This window comes from Erpetoichthys calabaricus, chromosome 4 (assembly GCF_900747795.2).
Source record: "Erpetoichthys calabaricus chromosome 4, fErpCal1.3, whole genome shotgun sequence".
NCBI lineage: Eukaryota > Metazoa > Chordata > Cladistia > Polypteriformes > Polypteridae > Erpetoichthys > Erpetoichthys calabaricus.
In genome coordinates this window covers 35,445,444-35,462,379 of record NC_041397.2, presented here as the reverse complement: position 1 = coordinate 35,462,379, position 16,936 = coordinate 35,445,444, and the positions used below count along the sequence as shown (strand labels likewise).

At 40.1% G+C, this 16,936-nt stretch overlaps 1 protein-coding gene across 2 annotated transcripts in view; it reads left to right on the top strand.

Moving 5' to 3' along the window:
* wdr95 (WD40 repeat domain 95) overlaps positions 1 to 16,936 on the top strand; it is a 121,066-nt gene that overhangs the window by 87,971 nt on the left and 16,159 nt on the right. For both annotated transcript variants that reach the window (XM_051927186.1, XM_028799330.2), the window contains 4 exons: positions 1,183 to 1,237; positions 1,386 to 1,431; positions 7,505 to 7,564; positions 8,322 to 8,484. In XM_051927186.1, the coding sequence (XP_051783146.1) occupies positions 1,183 to 1,237; positions 1,386 to 1,431; positions 7,505 to 7,564; positions 8,322 to 8,484 (324 nt within the window). The remainder of the gene's footprint in view (positions 1 to 1,182; positions 1,238 to 1,385; positions 1,432 to 7,504; positions 7,565 to 8,321; positions 8,485 to 16,936) is intronic.

Below are 16,936 nucleotides of genomic sequence, written 5' to 3'. Positions count from 1 at the left end.
AAATTATTCTTTTGACAACGTGTCCCTCCCCAGGCTTTCAGCTAACAACATTGCCACATTGAATTCCTCAATTTTATCATCAGAACTTAAGAAGATTGTAGATTCCTTGAGGTGTGGAAAATGCATTAGGCCTGATGATTTGCATTCTGAGGATCATTCTGTCTTTTGAAAACAATTAGCACCCCCATATATGCATATGTTAACTTCTGTTATCTTCCAAATTGAACTCCTCAATTAATTTGTTCTTGGTTATCCTCATCTTAAAAAAAGACAAAAAGATCATCTGACTACGCAATTACTGAATCTCTTTATTGAATTCTGAGGTAAAACTGCTGGCAAAGCTTCTTACATGCTGTCTGTGGTTAGCTATTCAAAATTGAATTGACCAGAATCAGACTGATTTTATCTATTCTCACAAGGCAGCAAAGAGCATCTGTCACCGTCTAAATATTATACATATAATGCCCAAAACTGCATTTCGTTTGGTGAGAAGGCTGTGGACCATGTGCATATTTTAAACTGTATAGTCCCAGTCAAATGTAAATTCAAGTTTATTTGTTTGGTTTCTTTATGTTGTTTTTTTCAGGTTTCCTTTAGATGAAATTCTTACAGTAGTGTAGATTGATGAAACATTAGCTAATGTTTTTCATATGTTACTGTAGCAGATTTACTGTAAAACATTTCTGAAATTCCTGTAAACACTTAATATTTTATTTACAGAACTGTCCTTATTTACTCTTACTGTGCTCCCTCCCTTCAGCCTTAATCAGATATAAACATTGAAGGCCTTTAAACCTGATAAAGTACCACTGTGATTAATAAATTCCTTGTGTTAGTTATTTTAAATTACAAACCTGAAGACTTGGCAGATATCGGAACAAATTGACTGTTAAAATATGCTTAATTGTACCTAATGTTTATAAGCAGTAAAGTTGCTGTTTAGTGGAAGTCTTTATGCTTAAATTATTACAGCAGTCTTTAGTGGTTCAATGCATGTTATTTTACTTTATAGAGTATTACAGCCCCGTGACCCTGTAGTTAGGATATAGCGGGTTGGATAATGGATGGATGGAGTATTACAGTGTTTGATTGCCCCTACAGTAATTTTTTCATAAAATTAAAAGAATAACATAAAAACAGAACAATGGTTGACTGATTGATTTTTTTCTCTTAATATTTCAGAAGGGGATAGTGATGAAGTTTCAGACTGCATCTATGTAACAATGAACAGAAACAGGTGAGTCTCCTCTGAATTATGTTTTCCTGGCTGGCAATTTCATTCTCTTTTGTAGCCTTATGTAGAAAATTTATATACTGTACCTGTAAAATGTACCGTATATATTAATATATAAATAATCATTCTTGTTCATTATGACTTCTTGTAGATATGTCATGGCTGTTGGCTGGGATAGAAGAATTGACATATACTTTGTAAGTATTACTTTCCTTTACCTGTGTGACTGTCTCATCTAGTGAATATGTTTCCTAGTATGTTTTGAATCTACAGGTTTATTTTGAATTATTTATTTTTAACCATCCATCCATCCATTATCCAACCCGCTATATCCTAACTACAGGGTCATGGGGGTCTGCTGGAGCCAATCCCAGCCAACACAGGGTGCAAGGCAGGAAGCAAACCCCAGGCAGGGCGTCAGCCCACCGCAGGGCACACACACACCCACACACCAAGCACACACTAAGGACAATTTAGGATTGCCAATGCACCTAACCTGCATGTCTTTGGACTGTGGGAGGAAACCGGAGCACCCGGAGGAAACCCACGCAGACAACATGCAAACTCCACGCAGGGAGGACCCGGGAAGCGAACCCAGGTCTCCTAACTGCGAGGCAGCAGCGCTACCACTGCGCCGCCCTTCCAAGTTATCTCACATTACAAAATGCAGGCTATTTATTGTGTACTAAATCTTATCTTCCACAATTGCCAAAGACATCTTTTTTTTTTGTAAATTTTGACCTTTTATTTGAAATTCTTTATAACCACTCTGGCCAAATGCAAGGTACAGGGTTTCGTAGAGTTACCTATGCAGGATAAACCAAGATGGGACAGGAGAAAGTAGGAAGAAGCTGCTTTTGTTACTCTTCTATGTGAATTTGTTCATGATCTCACAACCATAGCTGTTGAAGAATGTCTGCTATAATCAGACTTCTTTAATTTTTATGTCTTTGTTTAATTTTGTGTGGGTATTTTGATGCTTTTTTCCTTTAATTTTATCTGGTAAATTTATCCAGATTTAATTGTGTTGTATACTTTATGAGTGGTTTCTTTTCTCTGTATACAAAATTTTATTTTGTAGGATCCTGGAAGCACTTGGCATAAGGCAGAAAATTACCCTGCACAGTTTAAGAGTCTCAGGGTCCATATACACACAACTTTGCCCCCATGGCCATACAGTATATAGAATCACCAGTCATCCACATTATTATGTCTTTAAAATATGGGAAGAAAAGTGCAATACCCAAAGGAAAACTCAGAAATGGGTAAAATATGTTAACTCCATACAAGTAGCCACAGGATTTGACCTCAGAATGATTAACTTGCAAAGCAGCAGTGCTAACCACTGCACCACTGTTTAGAATATGTCTGTTTCACTTAGTCAAGATCTATTTGTGCCTTTTGACTGACCATGCTGTTAACTGCACTTTAGGCTTTACTTCACAGTCAAAAGAGGCCAAGTTGAATTGTAATTTCTGTCATATTTAAACAGATTTTTGCTTTTAGTACCACTTAATCATTGGGTTATTTTTTATTTCCTTCATATATTTTGGATGTTTATCGGCAGTGATATTGATCTTTCTTAGCTTTTTGCTAATATTTTGTCTCTATTGTGTTCATGTTTTGCCTGAACAAGACTTTGACCTTGATAGATTTTTCTGATTTTGTAAGATCATTATACTGATCGTTGCAAATTGACCAAGATCTTTGTGTCCTTCGGCAATCTGTTTCACATTATTGAATTTGAATTTAAACAATAACTTATGCAGTTCTTTCCTATCATGCTCAGTTGTCTCCCTTGTGCTCAGTTAAACGTGTATGCCCAACTAATGTTTAGTGGAAAATACTAAAGAGATAATAAAGGCTCAACTTGCAGTGGAGTGAGTTTATGGTGACATGCCTGTAGTGTGTTAAGTTCACATGAAGCTTGCTTAGGACTAACGTGCTTCAGTTATTTTAGCCTGCAAGACTGGTACATTCAGGAATTTGCTTAGTTGTTGATCTTCACTGCCCTGGCTGTTGTGCTGCTGTGTCATTTTATTGCATTATGAACATATGGAGTATTAGAGTATTGTGTGTAGAAAGTGTGGATTTAACATCCTTTCATTATTCATTCTTTAGTTTTCTGAACCTGCTTAGCCCAGGATAGCTGTCACAAGGGAGGTATCAACAGTGCATGAAAAATCAGTCCCACAAAGCTCACACATACACAATTATTTATAGAGAGTTAATTTAGAGTTGCCAGTCAACCTACCATGCATGTTTTTGGATGTAGGAGAAAACTAGTGTACCCAAAGAAGTAACTATCCATCCATCCATTTTCCAACCCGCTGAATCTGAACACAGGGTCACGGGGGTCTGCTGGAGCCAATCCCAGCCAACACAGGGCACAAGGCAGGGAACCAATCCTGGGCAGGGTGCCAAGCCACCGCAGGACACACACAAACACACCAGGGCCAATTTAGAATTGCCAATCCACCTAACCTGCATGTCTTTGGACTGTGGGAGGAAACCGGAGCGCCCGGAGGAAACCCACGCAGACACGGGGAGAACATGCAAACTCCACGCAGGGAGGACCCGGGAAGCGAACCCGGCTCCCCAGGTCTCCCAACTGCGAGGCAGCAGTGCTACCCACTGCGCCACCGTGCCGCCCCAGAGAAATAACTATGCTTTCGCAAAATGAATATGCAATGAGACAGTGCTCAATATAGTTCTCAAACCAAGATGTGAACCCAGTAATCTAGAGATATGAGTTAACAGGCGGTAATCACCATCCAATAATTTTTATTATAACTTACCTCTTCTCATTATGTTTATTTTCCTGCATTTCCTGTTTTCCAGTATGCATTTCTATTTTTTATGTTTACACACATGATGATGGCTTCTATGTAAGGAAATAATGGATTTTTTCAGTGATGGTGTGGTTTAGTTGATTTATGATTCACCCTCAATATTTTATATTATATATAACAAACATATTTGAAATAAATTACAACAGCTCTTTTGATATTAATAACAGCATGAGTATGGTTATGTTTTGGAAGAAACCCAAGAGGATCAGCAGATTCACACAATGTTTATTAGGCAAAATAAAACAAATACAAAACACATGTAATGAGCACCAAATGCAAAATGTGTACTGCGAAGACAAAGATGTAAATCACAGTAGCAAACAATAGGTGCAAGGCTGTATATGATACAAAATCTATTCTAACCTTCAATACAAGTAAATACAGTCTTGTTTAATAAGTCTGGAAAATAAGTAAAAACTGATTGCAGAAGGAGTGAAAGTAGAAACTATCATAATATATCTCTTTCTTGATATAAATGTTAGGACTTTCTGTTTGCAGTTACATGCAGTTTCTTATCAACTTATATAACATAAAATTATACATTACTTCAGTTATATTTAGGGAAAGTGGTTTTATCATGGGTGGCGCAGTGGTAGCGCTGCTGCCTCACAGTAAGGAGACCCAGGTTCTCTTCTCGGGTCCTCCCTGCGTGGAGTTTGCATGTTCTCCCCGTGTCTGCGTGGGTTTCCTCCGGGTGCTCCTGTTTCCTCCCATAGTCCAAAGACATGCAGGTTAGGTGCATTGGTGATCCTAAATTGTCCCTAGTGTGTGCTTTGTATGTGGGGGTGTGTGCGCCCTGCCCAGGGTTTGTTTCCTACCTTGCGCCCTGTGTTGGCTGCGATTGGCTCCAACAGACCCCCGTGACCCTGTAGTTAGGATATAGTGGGTTGTATAATGGATGTATGGTTTTATCATCACTCTTTTTAATTGCATTATGATTTTGTTTTATTTTACAGTTAAATGATTTTGTTCTTATTTAGCAATGTTTTCACACATCACTTGTGTTTAAATACATTAGCATTACTTTTTTAATGAATTAATAACAAAACAAGTGTGGTTATACTCAGATGTCATTTTGTGTAATGGTGTTAAGGACCCCTTACAATATTTTATTGGCAGAATTGGTGAGTTCTTAATTCATTCAAAACCCTCATAACAAGTTCATAGGTTGTACACAACTGTGCCCCTTCTACCCCATCTATTAATAATGCCTATTAACAATGTTTTTTGCTTATTTTCATAATTTGCCTGAATAATTGCTGTGTGGTACTTACTGTATAAAGTAGCTGTTAGCCGAAACCTCTTCATCTCTATGTCAACTAGTTTCTGCAAATCTCTACTTAATTATGTTTCCTTCTTGTTTTGACTGAGAGGAAATGCTCTTATTAAAAAAAAAATCATCTTCCTTCTTCTAATATGCAACACTTTATTGTCTGTGTGATCTGTTTATGGTGGACTGTAGACACCATTTCAAAGTACTTATAGGTATTTGTTACAGATGAAGCACTGCCAGATTAAGCAGTTTGCTATGAGTTGCACAGTTCTGTCTATGTGTACATTTACTATATGTGCATTTAAAATATTTAATAAATTGGATATGCAGGTTACGAAAATGGATAAATGGATATTTGCTTTTTTAACTGTTTTGTAAAACCGCTGACTGTAAAAATATAAAATAAATTCCATTGCTGGAATTAAACAAAAACAATTATTTCATGTTACTTGTAATGCACCTTCTCTGTTTAAAGATTCATCCATTTTTAAGCCATTTTTTCATTACACAACTTCACAGAGTTGACGCTATGAAACTATAAAGAGATACTATATAAAATTGTTGGGGGACTCTAGTTTCCTTCCAAGTCCCAAATAGTTCCTTTTTAGTTTTAGGTAATGATTCTAAACTCTCCCATTGTACTGAATAGGCATTGGCTTACCAAGAATGCAATAAATATCTTGAAAATGGGTAATGAATCATTCATTACTTTGATTTCCTCTCAGTCATTACCACCTCTCTTTCATATATTTGATTTTAATTCATTTTACATTAAATTATCATTAATAAAATTTAATTTGAAAGACAGCAAACAGAAACATTAATACTTTCTGTATGCTGTGATGATAATATTATATGTCAAATTATAACAGGCTGTAGTTTTCTGAACAGAGGTGAAGAATAATTTTTGATATGTGCAGGGTGTGCTAAATCTTCAAGACAAGAAAAATTGAAGCAGTATAATTGGTACTTTTTACTTTTAAAGCCATAAGTAATTGCACATGTGGTTTTTTGAAGTACATATAACAGATTATTTTTACATTTACTAAATATTTTTTGGCTTCAACTTATTTTAAGTTTACATATTATGAGACTAAAAACCTGTGCTTTGATGAGTGCTGCATTATCGCTTAATGGAATCATTGGGACAGGCTATTGCCAGGATGTATGAGAATATGTTTCTATGTGCAAAAGTGTCTCTGTTGAAACATGGCTCTAGTGATCTGACACGTTGCCTTTGGCATGCCAGACTGTGATGCAGCTAGTCAGTATATCCTCCATTGAAAAAGTTAATAAGCATATGAAGTGAAGTAGATAAGTGAAGATGCTATTAAACCTTTTTTAACAAGACAGATGTTATTAAAAAGCAGCAGTAGATAATCAGTGATATCCCCATTAGAATGTAAATGTTTTCACTGCAACCCCAATAATGCCAGCTGATGCATGGTCCTCTCTGGGTCTGTTTAACTCCTCAATCAGCTCCATTAGTTTACTGATGGGGGTAATGATATAATTTATGTCATGTTTGGAAACACAATCATGCATAAAAAGAGAAAAAGGTAATGAGCTAAGAACAGAGCTCCTGGGTGAGGTGACTTTATTATAAAGCTTGTTGTAAATATTAATGATTATAATATTAAAATATGAATAAATTAAGCTGTTAAGCTCGACACCCTGCAAAGGACTGGTGCCCTGTCCAGGGTTTGTTCCTGTCTTACATCCTATGCATACTGGGATGGGCTGCAGCCCCTGCAACTCTGCTCAGGATTAAGCAGGCTTTGACAATGATATGTTAAGGCTGTTACTGTATTTACAGAGAAGATTAAAACAAAGCTCAGTCTATAGATAGTCTCTTATAGTAAACACCATTTGAAGGTGTGTAGACCTAATTGTTACAATTTGGGTATTTGACAGCATATGTGACTTGCTCAGGATCACAGGCAGTTAGTAACTAGGATAGGAATAGTAACCTTTTTCTTTTTAGTTTAGATTCTTAGCAACTTAATTAACAGTGGGCTCTTTTTTAATATTGCTTGTGTCTACTAATGCATAAGGGAATTTTTAAATTGTAAGTAAATGTAGTGTAACACATAGCTCCAAAGGTAAACTGTTATTTTTCTTTTAATATTTTGCTTTTCTGTATAGGACCAAGCTGATGATCTTCATCATGTTCAGAAGCCTCAGTTACATTGGCAGGATGATCTGGTAAATTATAACTACTTGTATTTTCTAAAAAGGCAAAATTTATTACGTACAGCCCCCACAACATGCCCAACATTAAGTACTTGGTGACAAACTAAAGCAGAGGGTAAAATTTGTTTGGCCCAGTCATGCTTTAACCAGTCAGTTCAAATGTAGTCTTCTGCACTGCACCAAAGTGCCCTAGGTTGCTTTCAAAAGAAATAAGGCAGTTTCATTTTGAACCTGCTCCAGGAAATTGATGAAAAAAATAAAAAAGAAATTTTAGACGGCTATAGCAAAGGACCATCTAAAGACGCTGAAAAATGTGGCTTCAGTAAAGGTATAGCAAAATTTTGGACTAATTTCGGTAATGAACAGTGCAGTCCCATACACAAAACACTCAAATTAATAGGTCTAAGTAGAGAGGGAGTCACAATCCTTTATGGTGTAAATGTTGCTTCTAGTCATCCCTTAATCTAGTGTGTGTTGTTTTATGGCCTGTTCTATAAAATTTGTCTATCATTTACTTTCAGATTTCAGAGTAATAATTTTACTTTGAATTCCTTTTGAAAACTGTATGCATTTTTATTAATATTATTACTATATTATGGTATTTAACCAGGACATTTACAGTAACACCATGTTTTAATTTAAAAAGATAAGAGCATCATACTAAAGCACAATAACACAGCTTTCCTGAGAATGTATAGTACCTGCATAATGTTTCCTGTCTTTACTCTATGTTATAAAACTGGAATATTGAGAGCTTCTATGTTTATAGAGAAGAGGTCACAAAGAAGATATCCTCTGCATTGCTCAATGTCCACCAAATTTGCTTGCAACTGGCAGCTATGATGGAGAGATTATAGTGTGGAACATGGTGTCAGGCCACATATACTGCCGTCTGCGGACTCCCCTGCCTCAAGACTGCTCTACAGTAGCTGGTAAGAGTCTTATTATGTTGTCAAGCAGTTTACCTCACATTAAAAAAATGTAGAACTTCCTTATAAAGGAGTTCAGTTTCTTGGTATCTATAAACAAAGTCCTGATTTTTGAGTTAATAGTGATTGCCATGAAACTAAAAATATTTGGAATTGTGGTTGTGAATAATAGTCATTTTTATTAGTGATATTTCGCACACATGCATGTAAACCATTTGGTAACAAACCTAACCATCTTTATTTCCTCTTGTTGGGTCGAACCTAGACAAGAATCTCCTTGAAGCCATCCGAAAGTCGTTCTCCATGGCCCCCCCCAAACTCCTCCCACGCCCGAGTTTTTGCCTCAGCAACCACTGAAGCCACATTTCGCTTGGCCTGCTGGTACCTATTAGCTGCCTCCAGAGTCCCACAGGACAAAAGGATCCTGTAGGACTCCTTCTTCAGCTTGTCGGCATCCCTCACTGCCGATGTCCACCAACGGGTTCGGGAATTGCCACCACGACAGGCACCGACCACCTTACGGCCACAGCTCTGGTCAGCCACCTCAACAATAGAGGCACAGAACATGGCCCATTTGGACTCAATGTCCCCCACCTCCCTTGGAACGTGGTCGAAGTTCTGCCAGGGGTGGGAGTTGAAGCTACTTCTGACAGGGGACTCTGCCAGACGTTCCCAGCAGACCCTCACAACACGTTTGGGCCTACCAGGCTTGACCGGTATCCTCCCCCACCATTGAAGCCTACTCACCACCAGGTGATGATCAGTTGACAGCTCCGCCCCTCTCTTCACCCGAGTGTCCAAGACATGTGGCCGCAAGTCCGACGACATGACCACCAAGTCGATCATCGAACTGAGGCCTAGGGTGTCCTGGTGCCAAGTGCACATATGAACACCCCTCTGCTTGAACTTGGTGTTCGTTATGGACAATCCGTGGTGAGCACAGAAGTCCAATAACAAAACACTGCTCAGGTTCAGATCGGGGGGGCCATTCCTCCCAATCACACCCTTCCAGGTCTCACTGTCATTGCCCACGTGAGCATTGAAGTCTCCCAGCAAAACGAGGGAGTCCCCAGAAGGTATGCCCTCTAGCACCCCCTCCAGGGACTCCAAAAAGGGTGGGTACTCCAGACTGCTGTTCAGTGCATATGTACAAACAAGAGTTTGGACCAGTTCCCCCACCTGAAGGCGGAGGGAGGCTACCCTCTCGTCTACTGGGGTAAACCCCAATGAACAGGCTCCAAGTCGGAGGGCAATAAGTATGCCCACACCCGCTTAGCGCCTCTCACCGGGGGCAACTCCAGAGTGGTAGAGAGTCCAGTCCCTCTCAGGGAGATTGCTTCCAGAGTCCAAGCTGTGCGTCGAGGTGAGCCCGACTATATCTAGCCGGAACCTCTTGACCTCGCGCACTAGCTCAGGCTCCTTCCCCTTCAGAGAGGTGACATGCCACGTCCCAAGAGCCAGCTTCTGTAGCCAAGGATCAGACCACCAAGGTCCCCGCCTTTGGCCACCACCCAACTCACACTGCACCCGACCTCCTTGGCACCTCCCATAGGTGGTGAGCCCATGGGAATGGGGACCCACGTTACCTCTTCGGGCTGTGCCCGGCCGAGCCCCATGGGTGCAGGCCCGGCCACCAGGCGCTCGCCATCGAGCCCCACCTCCAGGCCTGGCTCCAGAGGGGAGCTCCAGTGATCCGCGTCCGGGCGAGGGAAAACGCCGTCCAAATTTTTTATTCTTCATAGGAGGTTTCTTTGAACCGCTCTTTGTCTCATCCCTCACCTAGGACCAGTTTGCCTTGGGTGGCCCTACCAGGGGCATAAAGCCCCGGACAACAGAGCTCCTAGGATCATTGGGACACGCAAACCCCTCCACCACAATAAGGTGCCGGTTCGAGGAGGGGAGTACTTTGAAGACCTGCTCAATCCCATTAACATGCCTTCCAATGAGGAAGCAGAGCATGGGGACTTGGAGGTGGGCTCCCCCATCTCTGGGACTGAGTTCACCGAGGTGGTCAAAAAGCTCCTTGGTGGCAGGGCCCCGGGGGTGGATGAGATACTCAAGACTCTTGATGTTGTAGGACTGTCTTGGTTGACACGCCTCTGCAACATCACATGGACATCAGGGACAGTGCCTCTGGATTGGCAGACCGGGGTGGTGGTCTCCCTCTTTAAGAAGGGGGACTGGAGGGTGTGTTCCAACTACAGAGGGATCACACTCCTCAGCCTCCCTGGAAAAGTCTATTCGGGGGTCCTAGAGAGGAGGGTCCATCATATACTCGAACCTCGGATTCAGGAGGAACAGTGTGGTTTTTGTTCTGGTCGTGGAACAGTGGACCAGCTGTACACCCTTAGCAGGGTCCTGGAGGGTGCATGGGAGTTTGCCCAACCAGTCTACATGTGTTTTGTGGACTTGGAAAAGGCATTCGACCATGTTCCTCAGGGAATCCTGTGGGGGGTACTCTGAGAGTATGGGGTACCGGACTCCCAGATAAGGGCTGTTCGGTCCCTGTACAACTGGTGTCAGAGCTTGGTCCGCATTGCCGGCAGTAAGTCAAACCCATTTCCAGTGAGAGTTGGACTCCGCCAAGGCTGCCCTTTGTCACTGATTCTGTTCATAACTTTTATGGACAGAATTTCTAGGTGCAGCCAGGGCGTTGAGGGGGTCCGGTTTGGTGGGCTCAGGATTGGGTCACTGCTTTTTGCAGGTGATGTTGTCCTGTTTGCTTCATCAGGCCATAATCTTCAGCTCTCTCTGGATCGTTTCGCAGCTGAGTGTGAAGCGGCTGGGATGGGAATCAGCACCTGCAAATCCGAGACCATGGTCCTCAGCCAGAAAAGGGTGGAGTGCCCTCTCAGGGTTGGTAGTGAGATCCTGCCCCAAGTGGAGGAGTTCAAATATCTCGGGGTCTTGTTCACGAGTGAGGGAAGAATGGAGCGTGAGGTCGACAGGCGGATCGGTGCGGCATCCGCAGTAATGCGGGCTCTGCATCAGTCTGTCGTGGTGAAAAAGGAGCTGAGCTGTAAGGCAAAGCCCTCAATTTACCAGTCGACCTACGCTCCTACCCTCACCTATGGTCATGAGTTATGGGTAGTGACTAAAAGAACGAGATCGCGAATACAAGCAGCTGAAATGAGTTTCCTCCGCAGGGTGTCTGGGCTTTCCCTTAAAGATAGGGTGAGAAGCTCAGTCATCCGGGAGGGGCTCAGAGTAGAGCTGCTGCTCCTCCGCATCAAGAGGAGTCAGATGAGGTGGCTTGAGCATCTGATCAGGATGCCTCCTGGACGCCTCTCTGGTGAGGTGTTCCGGGCATGTCTAACTGGGAGGAAGACCCAGGACACACTGGAGAGACTATGTCTCCCGGCTGGCCTGGGAATGCCTTGGGATTCTCCCGGAAGAGCTAGAAGAAGTGGCCGGGGAGAGGAAAGTCTGGGCATCTCTGTTCAAGCTCCTGCCCCCACGACCCGATCTCGGATAAGCGGAAGAGGATGGATGGATGGATGGATGGGTCGAACCTATGGTCTTTCTTTGTACTAAACCTAACTCAGCTATTTTTCGTGGCCCTCAGCAGCAAACACTGAGTTTAGTACCTCAGGGTCATATTCACATGTAAAGATAAAGGATATGGTAAGATGGACTAACAAATCAGTGCAGTGGCAGATGATTCCTGTGCATTGTACCAGAGTTGAGATGAAGCATTCAAATTACTGGTCCAACCATTTCTCCATTTTTAACGATCATCACAAATTCTTTGTAGTGACCAATAGAATAAATTCATGAGTAACAGAAGCTCAAATGAGATTGCTGTGCCCAGTAACTAGACTCAGTTTTTATGATAGAGTTAGAAGTTCAACAATATGCAATTGTAAAGCCAGTTGATATTGTTTGAGCATGTAGTACAGATCATCTTTAAACACTTCCAGTGGGAGTTTTAGACCCAGGGCATGCTGGAGCAGCTGTTTTTCTCAGTTACAGTACCCTGGAATTGCCTGGGAATTCCTCAGAATGCCTTGGGACATTTTATAAAGATAAGTTGGTTTTAAATATATCCACTATGACACTCACTAGAACAAATGGCTGGAGCTTGAAGTTGTCATTACAGTATATTAGGTTTTGAAATTGAATATTATGATTACTATCATTAGAAATAGTAGTAGTACGAGTAGTGGTAATATTATTAGAAGTACTGGATATTGTCTTGCAGGAATGACTCCAGTTCATTGCAAGGTGTATTAGAAAAATCAAGTTTATTCATCAGGTTTATACAGTGGACACAATAAGAATATGATCCCTTCACTTCTACACACTTTATTGCATAGTAAATTTAAAATTAAATGAATACATTTGCCATTTTTGTCCACCAGTCTACACTCAGTAACCTATAGTGACAATATGAAAACATGTTTTCAGAAAAGTTTGCACATTTAATAAAAAATCAAAAACTGAAATCTTTCATTTATACAAGTATTCAGACCCTTTGTTGTGGAACTCCAAGTTGTGCTCAGGTCCATCCTATTTGCTTTAGTTATCCTTGAGATATGTTTAGAACTTGATTGGATTCCACTTGTGGCAAAACGAATTGATTGAACATCATTTAGAAATGCACACACCTGTGTATGTAAGGTCTCACACTTCATGCTGCATTTCAGAAGAAACACCATGCCATGAAGTCCCTTGAACTCTTTGTACAAATAGGACAGTGGCTAAAATAATTGTGAAATGAAAGAACTGCCCAACCAAACTGTAACTGGTGTAAAATAAACAAGAGGAGACAGAAAAAAGTTTGAGGTAGACATCCCATATATTTGAAAGTTGGTTGATGAAAAAAGGCAAATATAACAACAATAAGCCTTTACAGACTTGAGTGCAAAACAGAACTGAGGTACACTGGAAAAGATGGCCGCTATATAGCCAACTGACAGGAAGAGGTGGGTATGGAAGCAGAAATGATGTCATAGGAGGCAGGTTCTGAGAGACCAGAGATGGAAGTAAAGGCGTAGGGAGGCAGGTTCTGAGGGACTGTATGTGGAAATGACTTTTATAGTAGGCGGGCCTTAGGGACTGGAAGTGGAAGTGGTGTTTTTATGAGGTGGGCTCCTCTGCTGGTCTGCTGAGGGAAAGAGGAGAAAGAGTTAGAGTATAGCACCATCTCCCTGTCCTTTGGAGAAACACATTTATTCGAGCCTGTAAACTGTCTCCCATGCGTACATGTGTGACACTGGTCAAGAAGAGCCATGATCTGGGAGGTGACAAAGAACCCAATGGTCCCTCTATTAGAGTTTCAGAAGTCCTCTGCTGAGATGGGCTCTATCAGTCAGGTGTTTATGGCAGAGTGGCTAGACAGAACCCACTCTGTCAAAGGCATTTGACATCTGGCTTGGAGTTTGCCAAACAGCATTTAAGGATTCTTTGATCTGATGAGACAATACTTAAATGTTTGGGTAGAACTTCATGCACTATGTATGGTGAAGACCAGGCACTGCTTATCAGCTGCCCAATACCATTCCTATGGTGAAGTACTGTATGGTGATCACGTAGGCACAAAAAAAAGCAGTGTGCTCCATGGTTACACTCTCAGGTGGGCGTTAGCATAGCATAATCTTTTGGTCCAATAGACTGAGTTTTCCATATTCGACTGATACGACCGATATTATAAAATATCAGAAACTATACTGTAAAATCAAGCCTCGACTTATCTGCGAGAGAACTTAAACACGAGTATATTTGGTACATTGACCCAGTGCTGGAGTGCCTTTGTGACATGTTTCTGACTGTCCATGAGTGACCCATCCAAAGCCCAGACTTAAACACCCCACAATATGAGTGGAGAGACCAGAGGATGACAGATGACAGTTTACAGACAATTCCCATCCAATGGATCTGTACACTTCTGAAATTCAGGTGTGAAAAACTTACTTAAGAAGATTTGAAGATCTAATTTAGGAGTGTTGAACTTTGGTCCTGGAGGGCTGCAATGGCTACAGGTTTTAATTTTAACCATCTTCTTAATTAGTGACCTTGTTTTGCAGCTAATTCACTTCTTTTACCTTAGGTTTAATTAACTTGACTCAGGCCCCTTAGTTGTTTTGTTTTCCTTACTTAACAGCCAGAAAATAATGAGACACAAAACAAGCAGTCACACGAAAAACTCGCCTGTGTCCATCATAGAATATTTGAAAATTAAGAAATGACAAGGCTTCAGTAAGGATAATCTTTCAGGTCACCAAAACATTTTGACGGTGTTCTTAGAAAAAACAGAAAATCAACACTTTTGGAAATGTCTGCTGTGGCAGAATGAGAGCAGCAACAAGCTATGGCATAAATAATGGGTTTAATTAACAGCAAGAATCAGCTTTTCATTAAGAAACTAGTTGGTGTGAAATTGGTCCTAATTCAGCTGGTCATCTGTTGGCTTGTTTCACATCTCATTTCTGTTTGGCTGTCATTTAATGAAGAAAAGAATCAATTCAGGGAACTGAATCCTATAAAAACATTGCTATTAAAATGAAGGGAGAAGAATTTACTTAGCAGTGAAAGCTAGTCACTGATTAGGAAAAGGGTTAGAATGAAAACCTGACGCCAATGTGGCCCTCCAGGCCTGGAGTTTGACACCCTGCTCTAACTGCTGCAAAAGGGGCTTCTACAAAGTACTGAACTAAGGGTATAAATACCCTTCGGTTTTTGCCTTTTTATAGTAAATTTGCAAACCATTCTGAAAACATGTTTTCTCTTTGTTAAAATGAGTTGTTGAAATTAGATTGATGGGCAAAAATGGCAAATGCATCTATTTAAAATTAAATAATGAAGTGTACATAAAGTGCAGGTCTGAATACTTTCTAAATCCACTGCATTTAACAGGGATTATCCATTAAATGTGTGAAATAACACATGCAGAAACTGAGTGTTAAGAATTCTTTAGCATCCCTAACTTGCACTCAGTTTTTTTTATGCATTTGTGTGAAAATCACCTGCAAGAGATGTGCCGCACTCTTAACTAACATCATTTTCTGTTCCATTGTATAGTCTCCTGTCTGATTTTTTTATGTTCTACCTACTGTATATAAGTATTAACTCTTATAAGACATGGTGAAGTAATACCTTCAGGCTCATTGTAAGCTCTTAAAATCCTAAATGTATTGTAACTCCATTTGTTGAAGGTTTTCATATAGTTCAAGGTAGTTTAAATGCAGCTACCAGACAAGCATTCCAGCACTAGTATGACTTCCCATACATAAAAAAAACTCCATATTCCAATTGTCTTCTTTTTAAAGATTTTATTGAAATTCAAAGCAAACAGTTTACACAAAAAATGAAAGAAAAAAGTTGATAATGCATGCAAAAATAGGAAAAGGGAAACTTATGGTGTTCTGCTTGAGGTTTAAATATCTAGGTTACTTTTCTATAGGTTATCTCATTCATAGTATAACGTACATAACACAGCGGTCAGAAAACTATATGTCCTATCAAATTCTCACGTAGAGGATCTATTCAAAACTTTTTAAAAATATGGCAGGATCTAATCAATAACATTTTAGAATAAGCTTCCATTTCAGGGAAAAGGATACCCTTCCTTTCTTGATCCTTTTATAGAGTAGCTGCGATTGCTGGCTCCTGTCTCTTTCTTTTGGGTGGGGGTTGAATTTTTCTTTGATTTGTTAAATTTGCCTTGATTTTATGGAACGTTATCTGTTTCTAATTAAAATCAATAAAAAAACATAAAAAAAGAAAGCTATATGTCCTTAATACATGTTTCTTTTTAGCTGTCTAACTTCAGCCTAAGGGCTATTCTACTGCTACACAGAGGTAACATTATGAACATTCCCTTTTCTATAACTTATAGGGTGTTAAACTGAAACTTTCATGATCTCAGTATGTTAAGCTACATTGTATTCAAGTTCAAAAACTAAGCAAACTAAGCTAAATTTACCATTAACATTAACTTAAAGGATTTGGCTCCTATGCACATCTTATTTAGTTTTTGGGCACACTTTCTTTTTGTATCGGAAGTGAAAATAAATGCATTTATTTTCAGGAAAGGTGTGGCGCATTCTAAATAATGTTCTATAGTCTCCTTCACTGGTGGTGTAAACAAAAGCAGAATAAAAAAGGCAGTAGACAAACATGAATTTGAGTGTCACACAGTTGTTTCACATGGTGTACCCTGCTAGGCCAATATGGGCCTGCCAAGTCTTTTTAAACATTTCAACAAATTGAAAAATAATACAACTGCTTTTATAGTAGCTGTCACTTGAAAAGGAGTACATGTCAGTTTATTGTCCTGGCTCTCAATTTTTCTAAACATCACTAAATATAATGCTAAGCATAAATAAGTACATTCCAAATAATTTTTCAGAAACATCATCTTCCTATCGTCTCCCTTTAGAATTAATACTTTCTATGGGATCCAACACCATAAAATAGTGCAGCAAATCAGGTTTATTAGTTGCAAATGAGATTT